We start from the raw sequence: 20,638 nt of genomic DNA on the forward strand, positions 1-20,638 counted from the left end.
CTGATATGAATATCAGATAACACAGCTGTAAAGGGTTTATCATTGAAAATGGACTTAACTATACTTACATTAGAAAGAAACAGTGGATGGAAAAATAGATTTTTCATTTCTCAGTTCACTGTTAAGATGGTTCTTGGAGCATTGTCTGCACTTGAACTGTTTTGTTTTCAATAAAAGCATGCATTTTAAAGCCTTTTAAACTTTAAAGCTGTTGTGAACAATGTGCTTTTAAGTCTGAGCCCCATGGCATGGTGGATGAGGAGATGTTCTACCTCAGTGGGAGCGGTATGCCTGAGGCAGCCACAATTTCTCCGAGGAAGCACCCACTAAAGCAGCCTCTGCTACAGTCACTCACAAGGGCGTATCCGCTGCACTCCACAAAAAAAGGTGGATGCTGAGGTGAGAGGTCAGGTCCATGGCACAGTCTTGGGAATCTTCCCCTTCTTTGGGGAGCCTGTCACCACTAACCTGAGCAGTCCTTCATAAGGGTGCATTTGGATGGAACTAGGGAAGAGGCTTCCTGAGCTCTGATCTCTAACCTCTGGCACACCCACATAGGGTTAGATACACTTGGATGCCCACAGGACATCTGTAATATACTGGCAAACTTAGGCTGGAAAATGTCCAAAGTAGTAGTATGTATAATGCTGTGGTTTTATGCTTTAAAAACAGTTCCTCATTTGGCCTTCAGCTTCTTGTTTCCGCTGCACCAAGGTATGTCCTACCGTGTAACACAGCATTTTCACATTATTCTTGGCTACCACACACACATAACAGTTGCTGTTTTAAGGGGGTGACTAGGCAATAATAGAGCAACATCCTTTAGTTTCTAACTGCTACTCGTCCAGATACAAGTTCCCCTGCTTTCTAGCCATTGAATGTATGCATAAGAGGGATTTTTTTCAGTTATCACTAAACAATTATTGTAATAATGTTTAATTCAGCAGAAAGTGCTACACAAACGCTTTTCAAGGTGACAGTTCTTCTTTATCTTCTGAGGCAAGAGGGGTCTGTATGAAATAAACTTTTTTTAGGTGTTCCACCATAGCTTTTTCATCCTCTTCCAGAGCTCCATCTTCTTTCATCTCCCATCTGAAAGAAAATATACTTTTGTTAGTTCCCCTGTATTTTTCAAATCAGTCATTAAACAAACTGATAAAAAAATTCAAAATAGACACCATCTGTTTATTGCCAAACGTATTGTGTTAACTGAAATTTCTGAACCACACTAGATATGAACAGAAAAAAAAATCACACCCTATGCAAGCCTTCTGGCATTTAAACTGCCAAATCTCTGACAAGCTTCCTCCTATGTCTATGCCCCAGCATTTTTCCTTTCAGTTTTGTATCACACCTTAATAGCAAATTGACCAGAAGCAGTGCAAAACTGACAGAGAGAGGTGGAGCAGCTAGCATGTGTTTTTGAGATGGAGGTTGGCAAATACTTCCCAGAGTTAATTACTTTAAAGTGAAAATCAGAAAGCACAGGATTCTCTATTCATGAACAGTGTGGCAGGTCATCATACTGTTAAAGGATACAAATGAATTTAAAGAGCTTCCTTACAAAATGGCTTAGTTTTCTGAAAATGTCACATACACTGTCACCTCTAGAAGTGACACAAGCATCTTCCCTTTCTCTCATATGGATACCCACTCTAACCTACGATTAGCTACCCCTATTAAAATTAATCGCAAAAGTGTCATTGACTACAAAAGGGATTGGGATTGGATCCTAAGTGAACAACAGAGCACCCTAGATAGAAAATATATGTTTTAATTACAAGTATGGTCTCTTTTTACTGCATTCTCTGTGTATGTATGTTTTCACTATCAGTGATACATAGGCTTATTTTAAGAAATATTATTCATATTTTATAATATTACCTTTCATATCATTATTAGGAACATCTGCAGGGAATGACTGTGCAGATAGTTATTTTTATTTAGCACCATTCATATTTCAACATCAGTTATTGTAAGACACAAGGAAGGACATTCAAACATATTTATTAGTTTATTAAGCACAATTGAATTTTCTGATGATGGGGCAAAGTTTTACTAAAGTTCCACAAACCACTCCACAGAAACAGGGTTTTCTTTATACAATAACAGTGTAAGCACCATTTTACTCTCACTTCTAAAGAACAGCAATAAACATCTCCATTGTCAAGATCAAGAGTATTTGATCATTTCTAAAGACCTATTGAAAACCTTTCCAATAAATGTCATGACTATAACATTCATCTGCACTGGGAACCCCTCTTCCTCCAAAAATCTCCTGAAGGTCTACCTGTTCCACTAACATTATAGCATTAAATCTCATTCTGAGCCTGATTCTGTTCTCATGTACACCAATTTTATACTGAATCCCACTGACATGAGGGTAGTTATTCCTGCTTTACGCTGATGTATGTAAGAATGGAATAAGGCCCTCTGTCTTGGGTCTATACTTTGTTGTAAACAAGTTTGGCTTTTAGAATATGTTGTTTGGACCAGGGACTCTCTTTAGTCTATTTTACTGTAGTGCCACATCCATTTGCAATGCCATATAAGTGATGATAGATTCAATTCCTAAATGTTTCTGGTATGATATCAGTAGCAAAATGGTGACCTCTCCAAGCACCCCCCCCCCCCCCCCGCATTTCTACTGAGGTGAATACAGGAAATTCAAACTTCTCCTTTTCAGTTTCTGTCTGATTGGCTGCAGTAATATAATGACTTAGCACTTACCAACACTTTTCATCCACAAACTATTATTTATTTTTATTATGACAGCACCTAGGAGCCCCCAATCATGGATCATGTGCTAGGGCACTGTACAAACAAATAACATTGTGACAAGATGGCTAATGTTCACATGGTGGGTCCTGCACTTTTCTTAGTCTGTGTGTGTAGAGGGGGAGGGTGCTACAATGCCACCCCTTACCCCTGCTCTTGGGCACTGAGGACCCTGGTAGCAGCCCGGGAGGTGACAGAGGAGGGAAGCAGGGGAGGGTTTGCTCCTCACTCTGAGTCCCAGCCACTCTCAACCCCTGGGGGTTTCCCTCATCCCCCTTAGGTGGGGTTACCCTTGGTCCTTAGATGCTGCGGGGAGGGAGTCTCCCTTACTTCAGTTCTCTGGTCGTCACAACACACATTCCAATTCCAGTCCCAGTCCTCCTCTGACTGCCTGAAGCACAGGGTTTTATTAGGTTCCTGACAGGGCCTTAATTGACAACTGGTGCTCCAATTAACCTGCAGCAACCCTCCCTAGTCTACAGGGAACCACGCCTTAATTAGCCTTGAGCTTATATATTTCCCCTCTAACACTCTATCACTGCTCCCTGGCCCTCCTGTATCACAATATATTGACAGTCCCTGCACCAAAGAGCCTATAATGTAATCTCAAAACACTTGACAAAAGTGGGTAAATAATACGATCACCACTTTTTACACATGGGAAAACTGAGGTATAGAGAATTTCAGTGCTGAAGGTCATGCAGAGAATCAAGGTCAGTACCAAGAAGAGAGGTCAGACTTCCTAACTGCTAATAAATACTGTCTACACCGAGCCACTCTGTCCTCGGTAAAAAGATGGAATATTTATCTGAAAGTCCCACTGACTTCAGTGAGAGTTTCACGTGCATATATGAGGGCAGACTGATACAAAATGATAGCAGTACATTGATATGCATTGTGAAGATGTATCTTTACTGCCAGAGGGGATTAGAAATTTCGTTTTTTAAATAAAAATGTAAGGTCTAGCAAACATAGCAAAATCTAGAGAAACCGTGCAGGAGATCTTAGATCTCAGGATCTCATGGACAGCAGGAGTAGATGACCCTCAAAGCCAGGGATCGGCAACCTTTGGCCCGCAGCCCGCCAGGGTAAGCCCCCTGACAGGCCGGGCCAGTTTGTTTACCTACCGCGTCCGCAGGTTCGGCCGATCACAGCTGCTACTGGCCGCGGTTCACCACTCCAGACCAATGGGAGCTGCGGGAAGCGGCGCGAGCCGAGGGATGTGCTGGCTGCCACTTTCCACAGCCCCCATTGGCCTGGAACGGCGAACCACAGGCAGTGAGAACTGCGACTGGCCAAACCTACAGACGTGGCTTAAACAAACCAGGTCGGCCCGCCAGGGGGCTTATGCTGGTGGGCCGCATGCCAAAGGTTGCCGATCCCTGCTCGAAGCAAATATCCTGATATCATGCAAAGTCATTAGTAAAAATGGGTAAACAATATGAATAACTGTTTCAAAACAAAGTTTTTCAAAGTGTTTCCTGAAGCATTAGTGGTTAAGACTTCCATAATTTGTAATCCAATACAACCAAGTTTAACATATACCTTACAGAATTCTGTATAAAGAAGACAACCATTGCCAAATTATCCTTACCCTCGAAGGAAGGATAGTCTTGTGGCTAAGGTACATGATGGAGACGCAGGAGAGCTAGATAATATTCCCAGTATTACCACAGTCTCATTATGTAATCTTGATAAACCTTTTAATCGCTGTGTGCCTCCTTTTCCTCACCTATATAATAATATATTTCATCAGAAGGAGTTGTGATGTTTCATTCATTATTTATAAGATGCTGAAATACTGCTGTGATGAGGTCTATAGAAATGCCAATAAATAAAATATACGTTCTATTGATTACCACCACATACAAAGGCAAAACAAATTACAAAAACTATAAAATGCAGAAAAATTACCTTTGCATTTTACAGATTGTGATATGTTTTATTTATCAGTGTCAAAACAGATTCCAGCTGTTAATAAAACCATTAATTGATTCTTGATTAAGCAGGATATTGACTAATTTAACTGCCAAGGAAATAAGGCTAACTCTGTCTAAGAAAAAGCAAAACATAAAAAGCTGTCTGGTGTTTGTTCTTTTTTGCATATGTATGCAACCCACACACCTCCTGAGTGTGGTGTTCTGCCCATCTAGTGGCACTGAGAACAGTTAGAGAGAGAGAGAAAGAGATTGAGTCTGATCTACAGCCTCAGCTAATAGTCAATTAGCTTTTCGCTTATACAGTAGAGACTCATGCACTAAGCTCCAGTCTGTCAGTGTTATATGCTTTTTGCAATTTAATACTTTATAAATACTCAGCAAAATTATTATTGTATAAATAATGTTATAAGCTGGATGAAACCTTATTATTAATTGAGTTAAAACCTCATTCAAACTGATGTATGAACGCATCCTTCATTTAAGACAGCTAAGAGATAGTTAAGGTTCTCAACCTGTGGTCCATGGACCACTGGGGGTCCAACAGACTATCATAGAATATCAGGGTTGGAAGGGACCTCACGAGGTCATCTAGTCCAACCCCCTGCTCAAAGCAGGACCAATCCCCAACTAAATCATCCCAGCCAGCGTTTTGTCAAGCCTGACCTTAAAAACCTCTAAGGAAGGAGATTCCACCACCTCCCTAGGTAACCCATTCCAGTGCTTCACCATCCTCCTTGTGAAAAAGTTTTTCCTAATATCCAACCTAAACCTTCTCCACTGCAACTTGAGACCATTACTCCTAGTTCTGTCATCTGGTACCACTGAGAACAGTCTAGCTCCATCCTCTTTGGATCCCCCTTTCAGGTAGTTGAAAGTTGGATAGTATCAAATCCCACCTCATTCTTCTCTTCTGCAGACTAACAATCCCAGTTCCCTCAGCCTCTCCTCGTAAGTCATGTGTTCCAGTCCCCTAATCATTTTTGTTGCCCTCCGCTGGACTCTTTCCAATTTTTCCACATCCTTCTTGTAGTGTGGGGCCCAAAACTGGACACAATACTCCAGATGAGGCCTCACCAATGTCAAATAGAGGGGAACAATCACGTCCCTCGATCTGCTGGCAATGCCCCTGCTTATACAGCGCAAAATGTCATTAGCCTTCTTGGCAACAGGGCAAACTGGCGGCTCACTGTTGACTCATAGTATTTGTTTTATTCCTAATTTGTAATTAGTGTTGCAACTTTTCAACCTGAGCAGCTAGTCAAACTTCAGAGCCCTGTGAGGTTCCAATTGGAAGTAGAAATTGATAGAGTCTAGTATTTTCTTTGATGTAATTTTATTATATACAAGGAATACACTGTGTGCCTAAAGTTTGGCCTGATTTTCAGCACTGCTGAGCACCTGCAGCTCCCATTAACTTTAATTATCAATTGTTTAGGTGCCTAAATGTGGATTTAGGAACCTCACTTTAGACATCAAATTTTGAAAATCTTGCCCATAATTCTGAAAGTCAGTTTGGGCCAAATCCTGAAAGGTGAGTAATACCCCTTTCTTCTTGAGTAAACGAACTCTGCTATGGCTTGATTAATTTTGATGATGGTCTAGCTAATGCAAGTAGGGGGGGTTCGAAGAGGCACTTCAGCTGCTCCATGACTGCAACCTATGAGCTGTGGAGGAAGATGAAAATCATGGGACTTAGGCTCCTAGGTGCCTAAATCAATTTTGAAAATGAGATTTAGGTTCTTAAATCAGTTAGACAATGCCTAAATATCTTTAAAAATCTAGGTCAAAGCTCTTGGGAGCAGGTTTTGTATAGTGTCTTGAACAACAGTCTAAATAACTCTGTCAAATTCAGTTAAGTTATAGTGATGTAAAACCTATGTAAGCAAGAGGAGATTCAGGCTCCTGATACTTATCATTTGGAGGCAAGGGACATTTATCCATAGATAGAATGAACTAGTGTCTTTAAACCCTTTCCAATGTAACTGGGGTTGGAGGTAGTTGTTTTCTGAGATCTCTCAGTAACATATTTGTAGCTAGTATAACAACATTGCACAAATTTGTATAATAATTTAGCCTAGGCATAGGATCAAAGAGTCCCAACAGAAATAGTTTTTATAATAAAGACAAGTCCAGGTAGGTAATCCATATTATAATTTCTTTGATCACAGGACAAATGGTCATGGCAACTCTAAACGAGAACAAGACCACTAGCACTAAAAGCATTATTACTAATGTAATAATAATAATAATAATATTAGTAATTAGTAATTATTACTAATATCATAATAGCCACATCTCAGAGGCTAGAGTAGTTTGTGTTGCTTATGTTTTACTAAAGATTTTGGGTCAGACTGTGGATCTGGATCTCAGTTACACTAGTGTAAATCTGAAATAATTTGATTTAAAGGGAGTTATTCTCATCAGTGCAAGTAAAATAAGAATTTAGCCCTCTGTGCTTAGATCAAACAGGTTAAATACAAGCTTCCCCTCCCTCCTGCAAATACTATAAAAACACTTTATATTATGTTGGGGGCTGGGCAATTACACCACTCCATTGAAACTCCTGGGTGGGGGGGAGCCACTTTCCATTCAAGCTACAAGAGGGCACAATGAAATGTTCCTTTGTTTAATAATAGCTGAAACAATGGAAAACTACTGCCCAATGACTTGTAAGTAAGTCTGGGCAGTGGCTGAGCCATGCGGTTTCTCAAGGGTCTGATAAACACAAGGGACTGATCTGGTTGCAGCTGTGTATCTGTGTGGGTGGGAAAGAAGCAGCAGAAATATCAGAGAAGGAAAGAAGCCATGATGGCTGGAAAAACACCAGTATCACCCCAAGAAAAACTAAGGCCATGTCTACATTTACAAGCGTCCAACAGCACAGCTGTACCCACATAGCTGCATCACTGTAAAATCACTTGTGTAGCTGCATTATGCTGATGGAAGAGAGCTCCCTGTTGACATAATAAAATCAGCTCAACCAGTGTACGTAGCTATGTTGGCGGGAGAATGTCTCCCACTGACATAGTGCTGTGCACACAAGGGCTTATGCCGGCAAAACTTGCTGGCTCAGTGGGGTATTTTTTCACACCTCTGAGTGACAAAAGTTTTGCCAACATAAGTGGTAGTGTAGACATGGCCTAAGAGAGAACATTCTGGGTAAAGTGCTGGCTGGAAAAAGGCTTGGAATTCTGAGCAAATAACTTTCTCCTGTTGTTTGATTCCAATGGTATTCAGGGAAACAGGATGTGGTTACATTTTTTGTAAATAATCAGGATCACACCAAAGAAATACTTGACTCCATCATCATTTTCTCCTCCTAACAGAAACAACTCACAACCCCCTAAAAACTGGCTAAGTGCTCAGATCAAAAAGGTGTTTTAATACTTTAAAAGTTATTTCAGGTCATAACCCATTTTTGCATTTATTCATAATCTGTTGGTCACCAGCATGCATTTCTCTTTTAATCGCTGGGCATTCCTCTCTGTGACAGATCACTGAAAGGAACAACCAATATAACCATCAAGAAGATTAGGAGGCTTAATGTTTGTCTGAAACCATGGTGGTTGATATTCACACAATCAATGCCCCAGAAGGACAGGAGACTCTGGATATGGTTTAATCAGGCTGAAACTTTATTATTAGATATCTGGGACTAACCGGTAGATAACAGTGTAGAGTGCAGGTAACTCCATGATTATTTCAATATCTACCCGGGGGCTTCTGTCAGTCCTTACTTTTTCCATCAAGATTCCAGCCAACCCACTGCTGGGAACTTACCATCCCCCCCTTGAATGAGGGCTAAGGTGGGCTATAAGGGAGGGGGGAAGCTGGCTCAGTGCCATGCCAGTCATAGGCACCCAGAGCCCCCGCTGTTCTGCTCCTTTACCAAACACCTCCTTTAAGTCCTTTACCAAGCCATTTATCTGGTCACTGTATCCCCTGCCTACAGAATACCTGCACTGGACATCTGCCCCACATACTGAGTTGCGACATCATAGCTTAACTCCCTTCCCTACTCACCCTAACAAAGCCCTCCGGATCCGGCTGTGAGGAAGGCGAAACCCCCACCCCCACCCCTACTTGGCCAATCTGGTGAGGGAAAAGAAAGGAGCAGGTAGCACGATGCCCACAGCAGGTCCTAATCAAACCTGGTATTTTGTCACTTCCAAGGGTGGGTGCTGCTCTGCCCAGCCTGGGGAAAAGGAGGCTTCTCCCACCGGGCATGCCCTTTATCAACTCCCTGCCCTTCCGTTCCCTGCGGGGTGAGTCAGCATCACCATGCTAACCTGCTTTGCTTTTGTAGCAGCGTCTGTGCCTCTCTCTTCCCCCTACCCTTACAGGAGAGGCACACAGGCCACATTCGGCCTGCGGGACTGTCCTGCCCGGCCCCTGAGCTCCTGGCCGGGGAGGCTTGCCCCCAGCCCCTCCCCTGCTGTTCCCCCGCAGCCTCACCACGCCATGCTGCTGGTGTAGTGTATTAAGCTGCCCTGCGTAGGAATGTGCTACACTGGTAGCAGTTACAGAGAGTAATTTACTGCAGTACACCGGCGGAACGCTCTGGGTGGTGCGGCTGTAATGTAACAGCCACCGGTGCTCTGTGCTGCGTGGTAAGGGGGTAGGGGGGTTGGATAGAGGGCAGGGGAGTTTGGGGTGGTGGTCAGGGGGCAGGGGTGTGGATGGGGTCTGGGCTGTCAGAGGGCGGGGAATGGAGGGGGTTGAATGGGGGAAGGAGTCCGGAGGGGGGAGTCAGGAAGGAAGCGGGGTTGGATGGGGCAGCGGGGAGCAGTCAGGGGACAGGGAGCGGGGGGTGGTGGTGGATGGGGCAGGGGTCCTGGGGGTCCCCGGCGCAGTCAGGGGACAGGGAGCGGGGGTGGTGGTGGATGGGGCAGGGGTCCTGGGGGGGCCATCAGGGAACAGGGGGTTGGATGGGGCAGGAGTCCCAGGGGAGTATCAGGGGGTGAGAAGCAAGAGGGGGGGCGGATAGGGGGCGGGGGCACAGCCTCCCCTAACCGGCCCTCCATACAATTTCCGAAACCCGATGTGGCCCTCAGGCCAAAAAGTTTGCTCGCCCCTGCTTTAAAGCAAAAAGAAATGGAGTACTTGTGGCACCTTAGAGACTAACCAATTTATTTGAGCATGAGCTTTCGTGAGCTATAGCTCACTTCATCAGATCTGATGAAGTGAGCTATAGCTCACGAAAGCTCATGCTCAAATAAATTGGTTAGTCTCTAAGGTGCCACAAGTACTCCATTTCTTTTTGCGAATACAGACTAACACGGCTGTTACTCTGAAACCTGCTTTAAAGCAATATATCCCTTCCCCCAGCAAGCCAGACAAAGGTTGCCCCCGCTTAAATTGCAGTTTGGTCAAATCTCACACAGCACACAGTTCCTCAATTACTCAAGTAAGAAACACTTTACCAAAAGCAATGAAATATACTCTCAATAGACCGATATAAGGTGCATGTCCGTGACCAAAGTTTTGCAATAATTAACATGTTATTATCCCATATAGATATGACTCTACTGCCACATTTCAGCACAATGAAGTATTAATATTAGCTACTGTGAATGACTATTATGATTGCCTGCTTCATCCTCAGATTTATGATATGATTATAACATCTGACTGGATAAGAAGTCTGTGCAGTTACTTGAGCAAGCTACCCAGATAAATGCTCTTAAACAGGGTGGCTGTCTTTTTCTTCTTCCCCTAATGCATCAAGGAGCCTCTTCAAAGCCAGGAAGAAGTAGTGCAATCATTAACTTGAATTTATGGCCCTTAGAATCATTCTGAAACACCACTCAACTTGTCTGATTGATTCATTTTAATTAATATGATTTGTTATATATTTTTAAGTAGAAGAGTTGTCTGCTCAGAAAGAATGCAACTAAAAATGCTACCAGAAAACATTTAAAATAGTTCTGCGTGAGGCACAACACAAATGGAAGTATTGCAGTCTATGCCAACAGAAGCGTAACTTACCCAAAACAATAGATCAGGGGATTCTCTCTATAGGTATTGTCTTCGTACTTGTCAGTGCATTTCACTGAAGAATTTGTAAAGTCTTTAAACCAGTTCAAAAAAGTTAAAAATATCATGTTTTCCATTCATTATGTGGTTAAATTTGCCGTTACCTGACCGTGTTTATTAAATGAGTTTGAAAGACACCAGGTCTCTCTTTCACTTTCTCAAATAGTTGCATTAGTGTAAGCTCAAAGTGTTATTACAAAAACCCTAATGGACAACAGAAGTCAAGGCAAGAATCTATGTTTGTTTTTCCAAAAAGGATGAAAAAAATGCCTCTGTGTTCAAATGGAGGGAAGGATTCAACATTTTCAACTCCAGAATTGTCCAAAATAGAACATGTTTTTACTAGCATATCACAAATGCATGACAATTGTTTTGGCACTAATAGCTGGCACAAATTCAACCATGCAGTAGCCAGTTCAACTAATGTGAATGTGAATGAAATTACCATCATGAATTACTTTCAAAATACTGGCTCCATCAGCTGAACAGCCAACGTGCAACCTCTGTTATTTCAAATTAATAGCAATGTGGCTTTTAGAGAAGACTTTCAAATATATATTTGGCACATATTTTATTTTGGGTTGCCTTAGAATTTTGTAAGATGAAATTAAACCAACAGTCCAAAAGGTACTAGAGGTGTCTGAACCAATTTATGATACAATTATCCAATATTTTGTTTGCAGCTCACATTACCATAATAAGATGAGTGTTAATGTTCTGTAAGTGTAGTAAAGCCATTTTTATAGTCATTCTGTAATTTTTTTAAAAAATAATTAAATTTAAAGGAAAATATTATGAAGTACCAATGTTTTTTAAGGTTTATAACCAGACTTGGAAGAACAAATTGAGCAAAATATCAAGCTCACTTGAGTCTAGCGGCTTTAAAATGGAACCAAATCCTTTGAAAAGTTCAATTAATATAAGTTTTTAAAAAAGATAAAGTGACAAAATGAGATGATTAATCAATGCCTATGCCACCAGAAAACCATCTAGGAGACTGCTATGATCACAGCTATGTACATAGGTTACTGCAGAAACCTCAGCGCATGATAAACAGAGATGGCAGCAAGGAGAAAAGTATCAAGTTTAGGACTGAAAATAAGCATAGAGGTCTCCCTTGCAGGACTGGGGCCTTAGTGAATAAAATATATTCATTATACAGTATTCTAAATAATTTCCTGTTTTAAAATCTTTTCACATTAGCTTTGTGTAACATTAAAAGGTATAACTCCTGAGTGGCCTGTCCCTACTTATGATTTTTCAAAAGCACTTGTGATTAACTTTAAGAAATGATAATTTAGTCTTACAGATCGGAAGACTTTGCACGGAACATATATTTTGTAAAAATATATTCATTGCTATAAAATATGTTTATGGCAAAGTAAAATTTTAAAATTAGAGATGATACTGATGTAAACTTACATGTCTACATTGCCCTGCAGTTCAAACTAAGGGAGTAGTTTGGACTACATTAGTGCAAACTCAAGACCTTTAAGTTCACACCAGCAGCATCTACATGGGGGAACTACAGTGCAGCTCTTTAATGTGCATGGCTATTCACACACCCCATAGTCTGAACAGGGGGGCAGTGTCCACATGCCCTTAGATGACACATTACTGGGTGCACTTGAACAAAATAAAATATCTAACATTTCCTTCACATGCACTTCTCCTGTATGTTGGATATATAGTTAATGTAGTATAATCCTATCCACGTATTTTTCTGCTGAATACAACACAATGCTTCAGTGGCCAAATCAAATAATCATTGAACTCAGTGGGAGTCTTATCATCTGTGGCCTACCCAGATCGTCACCCAAGACACAGGGTGGGGAGTGGAGTGCAGGCTCCATGGACTGCTGTTTCCCCACATAGGCAAGTGAGCAGAGAGGGACTGTGATGGGGAATACTTATCCCACACTGGTTTAGCAGGGGTTAATCACACTCTGGAGGCCAAAAGGCCACGCCCCCTCATCCCTGCTGGGCCGTGCTTCAGCTGGAACCAGGATATAAAAGGGAGCAACTTAGCTCAGTTTGGGTTGACTGCTGAAGGGAACAGAAGTGAGTTGCTGGCTCTTGGAGATGGACTGCCAGTGCTCCAGGATGCAGAGGCCAGCTGGGCTGCAGCTCCAACCAACCCCCCAATACCACAGATGGAGAAGAGACCACAGAACCCCTGAAACTACCAGCCATGGAAGAACGGATAGGAAGTAGCCCAGGAGGACTAAGCATTGATCTGGTTGAGGTAGCGAGCTTGACTCAGCATGTTTTGTAAGGATCTCTGCTGAGCTGGTGGTGGATACTGCTGCTAGAGACAGGGCCTTGGGCTGGGATCCAGTGGAGTAGGGAAGGCCTGGATACCCTGGCCACTGCCCACTCCTGGTGGATGGCCCACTGCACTCTGGCCACTAGGCTGCACTGCCCTGCCACAAAGGGTGGTCCCATTGACTCTGGTTACTAAGCCATGGATGTTAGGATATAGATATTCAGGCCTGTCTGTAAAGGCCTGTACTTTAAGAATTTAGGTGTATTCTTATCACTTGGCTAGTTATAGAGGTATAAAAGAAAGAATCAAAATCACTGTCTGCCAGTGCAAGGTCCTTCTCTTACTGTGACAGTCTGAGGCCCTGTGCTTAGGCTAAGGCCTTTGGCTAAGCAGCAGAGGCAGCCATAAGCTGGGAAGCGAACGGTCACATCCTCGCATTCCAACCTAGTCACATTGAAATAAGGTGCTATTGGGCTGTTAGGCACTATCAGGACAGGATTGTATTCCTATCACCTCCAGAGAAAGGGAAGTGCCTAGAAAATGTAAAAGGAAACTTAGTTTGATAGCATCCTGTCTGGCAAGAACTCACTTATCAATAGCTGGGATGTGAAATCCTCACTTCTGTATTGTCTTGCCATTATAGTTCCCACTTTGCTATTGTTTGTCTGTATAATCTCTGTCTGGTTCTGTGATTGTTCCTGTCTGCTGTATAATTAATTTTGCTGGGTGTAAACTAATTAAGGTGGTGGGATATAATTGGTTACATAATCATGTTACAATATGTTAGGATTGGTTAGTTAAATTTTAGTAGAATGATTGGTTAAGGTATAGCTAAGAATATTACTATATAAATTAGGGGCAAACAGGAAGTAAGTTGGGATTCAGAAATAAGGAAAAGGAACTTGTATTTAAGCTTGCTGGAAGTTCACCCCAATAAACATCGAATTGTTTGCACCTTCGGACTTCGGGTATTGTTGCTCTCTGTTCATGTGAGAAGGACCAGGGAAGTGGGAGAGTGAAGGAATAAGCTCTCTAACATCTTGGTGCCGTGACTCGGATACATCACATTGGATAGGTGAGTGGCAGCCTGTAAGTCCCCCTCCCCAACAGTCCGCGCAGCTGCTTGGAGGGGGTATGGCGAACTCTCATGATGGTAGTTGCGGGTTCTGGCAAGCTGGGGTAACGGATTTTTTGAACAAATGGATAAGGAAGAATCAGGGCCCATACCAGGTGCAGGGGCTCACCTGGGATGAGATTGAGAAGGAGATGGGAGAGGTTTTGGGAGACCCCAAGGGAAAGGAGTGTAGGAAAAAGGGAATGGTATTACAAGGTTTGTGTGCTGGGATGGCATACTGGGTAAAAAGGGAAGCTGATCTCCTCCAACACATTAAGGATTTGGAGGGGATTGTGGATCAGCAACGGATTTTAACAGAAAAATCTGTGTTAGCAGTAGAGGTAGCGGATTTGAAGGCAAGGGATGCTGCACGGACAGAGGAGTCTTGTGAGGCAATCCGGAGAGAGAGGGATGAACTGCTGGGGAGAGTAGGAGACTTAGAGGAGGAATTGTATCATTGTAAACATGGGGGCAATGGACTTAGGGACCCCAAACCATCCGCCCCACTAATGGAACTGAAGGAGACACCTCCACCACCCTACCCTGAAAAAACACTGTACCCACCACTGCCGGTGGATGTTGTAAGCCGGCGATCCACAGTTACCGCCCCTGCGAGAGAGGCTACCCGGGAGGAACTGCAGGAGGCAGGAATAGTGGCCCCGGTTGCAGGGTGGGGGGACCATGCCCCACAAGTAGTAGAACAGGCAGAAATCCGCCCCTTGTCCCTGAAGGACCGGGAGGCAGTACTGGGCCGTTTGGGAAAGGTACCCCGGAATGATTGGGATCAGTTTGTACTGTGGCTAGTGGAGGTGGGCAGGGAGATGGAGGGTCTAACTCGTGAGGACCAGGTGATCTTATGGCGTAGTCTTTTGGGACGAGGTACCTTGGGAATCGATGTGGCAGGAGTGGCACACCCATTTCTAATCCCCGGACAGGTGGCAAAACACTTGTTTGGGGTGTACTCTCGTACTGCAGGGATGAATAAGATGAAGCGAATCCCTGGGGAAACAGGGCGGGATACACTTAATCGCATACAGGCATGGGCACGGTGTTGGGTGGATCCCCTGGATGGTCCATGGGTGCTGCCACAGGCAGGGGCACCGGGACCTGGTGGGGGTATGGAGCAGGGTAGGGGTGTGGAATTGCTGGAGAAATGGTTGGAGCTGAGCAATCCGCAGTTCGTGGGGCATTTAAGGTTGCAGCACCCTGAACTTGCTCCCAATCAGCTACCCCAGTTTCTGGAACAGGCAGATGTGTGGAGGCAGATGCATCAGGGGGAAGAGCCAGTCCATGCTATTACTGCGGGGGATCAATACAAGGTGGAAAGGAGTGGGTCAGCCTGGAGAGGAGGAGGAGGTAGAGGGAGAGTTCGTGGCTTTGGGGGGCTAGTCAGGGACGAGCGGGCAGCTATAGAGCAACAGATCCAGAGACTGCAGGCTAAACTGACTACCCACGATCTTACCAGATCAGGGGGAAAGTGGTCCCGGAGGCCAAGGGACTGGGACTGCCTGAAATGTCAGACATACAATTTTGCATGGAGACAGGAATGCGTTCGGTGCCAGGACCCCCGGTCCCCTCATGAACCAGTGGGAGGGACAGAGGTGGGTGCTGCAACTTAGGGGTGCCCTGGGAGGCATCCTGTCCATGTTCTCAGTTTAGGACGGGATGCGTCTGGTCGCCCTACGCTCCAGGGGGCAATCGAAGGGAGTCCCATGAGGGATTTTTTGATAGACACTGGAGCAGCCATCAGTTTAACCACATGGGGGCAGGGGAGACCCTCAGAAGGGACTGTGACAATTGTAGGGGCAACGGGAGGGGAGACACAGTTAACCCTGAGGCGGGGACAAATCAAAGGAATCTGGGGGGAAGGGGAGATTATGTGGGGTTGTAATGATATGCTTAATCTGTTGGGGGCAGGAGATTTACACAAACTGGGACTCGTACTGGATTTAGCCAATTGGGTGTGTTTACTGGGGCAAACGCAGGACGGTCAGGGCTTTACCATTCCCATGGGGATAGCCACTATGACCATTAAAGCGGCACATGCCCTCCCACCACCCCCGGCTGGGTGGGAACACATCCCTGTGTGGGCGAAGGATAACCTGGATTGTGGGAGGGGCAGCATGGAGGTACTGATGGAGGGAGGGGACCCTCCCCCACAGAAACAGTACCCTATTCCTCGGGAGGCATTGGCAGAGGTGGGGGCAACTATTGGGGAGTTGGAACAGAGGGGACTGATTCGGGCAGTTGCATCCCCTTGTAATGCTGCTGTGTGGCCCGTGAGGAAGCCAAACGGTACCTGGCGTCTCACTGTGGATTACAGGGCACTAAATGCTCTGGCCAATTCACCAGCCTCAGTGGTGGCAGCGTACCCTGAAATGTTGGCCCGTATTGGACCCCAATTCCGAATTTTCACTGTTTTGGACATAGCTAATGGGTTTTGGTCTCTGCCACTAGCTACCTCATGTCAGTATAAAACTGCATTCACATGGGAGGGCAGACAGTTCTGCTGGACAGTCCTACCCCAGGGATATAGGGACTCCCCTGCAATTTTTCACAGATACATGAGACAGGCTCTGGAGGGGGTGGATTCAGCAAGGTGCATACAATATGTAGATGACCTGTTGCTAATGTCAGGGACAGAGGAAGAAGACAGGGAACTAACCGAGCAGGTCCTGCAAGCTTTGGCAAGAGCAGGATTGAAGGTCAATGGGAAAAAGGCTCAGATGGGACAGACAAGAGTGACCTACTTAGGAGTGGAAGTGTCTCAGATGGGAAGGGAAATCGATAAGGGACGGGTGCAACTGATCCAGTCCCTGCCACTGCCTACCGATGTTAAAAGCTTGCAAAGTTTTCTGGGTCTAACTGGATTTTGCAGGGATTTTGTGGCGAATTATGCAGAAATAGCCCAGCCTCTATTTGACCTAACCCGAGCCTCAACTTGGGAGTGGTCAGAAGAGTGTACTGAGGCAGTGAGAGTGCTAAAGGAAAACCTGGCCAGTGCTCCAGTGCTGGCCTCCCCAGATGGGGAGAAATTCTTTTATCTGTATCCTTTGGTATCAGACACTACCATTGGTTGTGCATTAACACAGGAGTATGGAGCAAAGGACCGACCTGTGGCCTTTGCCTCTCGACTTTTGAGTGCTGTGGAATTGAAGTATGGGTGGTGTGAAAAGGTGCTGTTGTGCTCCTACTGGGGGGTAGGGAAATTTAAATACCTTACGGGAATGCAGAAAGTCATAGTCCGATCTCATCATGACCCCCTGCGGCTGTTAAACATGCACACTATCTTACAGGGACAAGTGAGTGGGCAGCGTATTGCTAAATGGTTGCTGGCTCTACAGGCAGAAAACATTAAAGCAGAGGTGTTAAAGGAACCCATAGTCTGGGTAGCTGGATTACATCTGGCTGGCACCCCACACCAATGTGAAGCCAGCCCAGGTAAAACCCAACATCAGGTGTTTCGGGCGGCTAACCCCAATCAGGTAAAGGAGGGGACACTGGTATGGTTTTTGGATGGAAGTTGTATGTATCAAGGGGGACGGAAAACTGCAGGCTTAGCTGTTGTGGGAATCAGAGGCAATGAGTCAGTCAGCACCATTGGTTTCTCACTAGAAGCAAAGTCAGCTCAGGAGGCAGAACTGGCAGCCTTGCTAACAGCTTTAAATGAAGTGGATCCCAAATTTGAGCCAGAATGTTGGGTGGTGGTAGATTCAGATTATGTATTTCGTGGTGCCACATTAATGCTGAGATGGTGGGCAGATAATCATTTCAGGGCAACAGACGGCTCCACAATCAAGCATGCTATCTGGTGGAAGCGAGTGGAGGAGCTGAGTCACTGTTTTACACGGATCAATGTGGTAAAGGTAAAGGCACACAAGAAAACAGGACCCCTAAGCAAAGGGAATAATCTGGCCGATGTAGAGGCCAAGCGGGCTGCAACAGAGGCACCCCCATGGCCCTGGGAGCCAGAAGAGAGTGTGCCTGTCACAGTGTTAACAAGAAGCGGGGTGGATACAGATCGGGGAGGGCGAATTCGAGAGTTACAGGAATCTGACCCAGGACTGGAAGGCATCATGAAACTTGGGGACAGGCATGTGCCAAAGGTGGAACTAATGGAAGGGATTTGGTGTGTCTTAACAACTGAGGGACCGGTAATGTTGTGCCCTCAGGGAAGTCGGACGGCTTTCTTAAGCTGGGTGCATGGGAGCTTGGCAGGGGGACATCCCGGGTTTGAGGAGGCACTGGGAACTTTAAAAAGGTTGTGCTGGTGGCCAGGAATGGCAGCTGATTTAAAATCACATCTGGAACGTTGTTTGGACTGTGCCAGGCACAGCCCACCTCACAAGGTGCTAAGGGGAGAATTAATGAGACAAGCCCCAAGGGGACCATGGGAAAGAATACAAATTGATTACACAGGACCCCTACCACCAGATCACAGGAAAAACCGATTCATGTTGGTGGTAGTGGATGCTTTCAGCCGGTGGGTGGAAGCTTTCCCCACAAAGTATCAAACTGCCCGGGTAACTGCTGCAATACTGGTAAATGAGGTATTCACTCGCTGGGGGGTTCCGAAGGTGATTGACTCAGACCAAGGAGCTGCTTTTCGGTCAGATCTGTTAGGGGAGCTATCAGCCCTCACTGGAATCACACAGTTGTTCCATATTGCTTATCACCCCCAGGCTGCGGGGCAGGTGGAACGCATGAACCGCACCATTAAAAGTGAGCTAAGAAAGGGAGTGGAAGTCGGAGGAAAAAACTGGTCACAGTTACTGCCCTTTGTCTTAATGAGAATAAGGGCCCGAGAATCAAAGGGCACAGGATTTTCTCCATATGAAGCTCTCATGGGAAGGCCTATGGAACGGTGGGAAAATCTACTTACCCCAGTACCTGGGGAAGTCACTACACATGGCTTAACACAAGAATGGATTTTAACTTTAATTGACCATGTAAAACAAGTACAGCAGGCGGTGGCCTGGCGAGACGAGCAAGGAGCAGCAAGAGTTAAAGCATGGTATGACCTGCCTGGGGAGTGTAATCTACCCATGGTGGGAGATCTAGTGATGTACAAGATTCCAGGTCAACACCATCCATTCCCAGCTCCTAAATGGAAGGGCCCCTATCTTGTCCTTGACCAATTAGGGCCCAGTCTGCTATTACTGGGTACAGAGAATGGAGGATGGGAGTGGGTCCACTGCACGCAAATAAAAAGGTACAAACAGGGGATTGGGAAAGGGGACGTGTAAATTTTGTTGTGTGTATTACAGGTTAATTCAAAAAGGAGAAAAGGATGAAAATTCCCTGGCCCTGGATGGAACAATTACTAGTGCTAATCACAATTGTCACATTTACAAATTCTATTCAGATCCCACGATGTGAAGTGTCAAAAGGAGGAAACACATGGACGGCTACACATGCAACCTGTGGTAATAAAGCTAATGAAGACTATGAGAATCTCCCCATAGAAAGATGTACCACTAATACTCCAACAGGAATTTGGCAGTGTCGGTATATGGTTTATGGATTAGATGGGGGAATCCCAACCAGGTGGAGAATATCAAATTTATCAGGAAATATCGCATGGTACTCCCTGGGTGCTGCCATGATTAACGATAGTGGAAAACACAGTTACCCAGCTATGTGGTTTGTTACAGAGGGTCCAAAGAATATAACCCTCTGGTCTCCTGGAGCAAATGAACCCTCTTGGGAAAATAGGGCCCCACATTTAGGGTGTGATGTTACCATATGTAACCACAATGGTACTTCCATGGAAGATAATCCCCGAAGGTGTGATTGTTATGTACATATTACATTAGGCGTAAAATCCCCTTTGGGACGCTGGGTGTATGATGAGTTAACCATTTTACAGAATGTAACCCTACAGGTGATATGGATGCCAAGTTGGAAGAATCCAAATTTAAAGTGGCCACAGCCTGGAGCCAAGAATATTCCCCGACGAGCAAATGTATGGGAGCCATTGTGGGAGCAGGTGCAGCCAGCACTTTTTAACGTGTCCTTTCACTCTATTACATGGGTGGTACGCCCCAAGGAATGGTGGGTGGACCAAATCCATCCTAATTGTAGTATGTACATAAAAGGATTGAAACAACAATTCAATGCATGGGTGAGGGGACACACCTGGAATCGTTGTCGAAAAAGGGGGTTGTGGGCAGCGGGGAACACTATGCTGGGTACATGGAATCTGGGGGACGAGTGGGTAACCAAACAATTAGTAAGCCAAAATGTGAAATTTCAACAACAAATTAATGAATTAATGGCACAGCAACTATCAGCAGTTGCCACAGGGTGGAGGACAGCAGTAGAGGTAAACTTGCAGTTAACTCATTGGGCAGGGGACCTGTTGACATGGGTAGAGGATGGATTCAGAAGACTAACATGGGGAGAAGTGTGCGTAGGTATTCAAAATGCTCAGTTAATAATGTTAATGGATATTATGAGAGATGCTTGGTCAGAACAATGGCCTTCAGTATTAAATCGGGAGGC

At 44.8% G+C, this 20,638-nt stretch overlaps 1 protein-coding gene across 1 annotated transcript in view; it reads right to left on the reverse strand.

Moving 5' to 3' along the window:
- Positions 1 to 968: 968 nt before the first annotated feature.
- KIAA0825 (KIAA0825 ortholog) overlaps positions 969 to 20,638 on the reverse strand; it is a 348,612-nt gene continuing 328,942 nt past the window's right edge. Inside the window, exon 19 of the mRNA XM_077817196.1 lies at positions 969 to 1,092. Within this exon, the coding sequence (XP_077673322.1) occupies positions 969 to 1,092 (124 nt within the window). The remainder of the gene's footprint in view (positions 1,093 to 20,638) is intronic.

The sequence above is a fragment of the Eretmochelys imbricata genome, chromosome 5, assembly GCF_965152235.1.
Source record: "Eretmochelys imbricata isolate rEreImb1 chromosome 5, rEreImb1.hap1, whole genome shotgun sequence".
NCBI lineage: Eukaryota > Metazoa > Chordata > Testudines > Cheloniidae > Eretmochelys > Eretmochelys imbricata.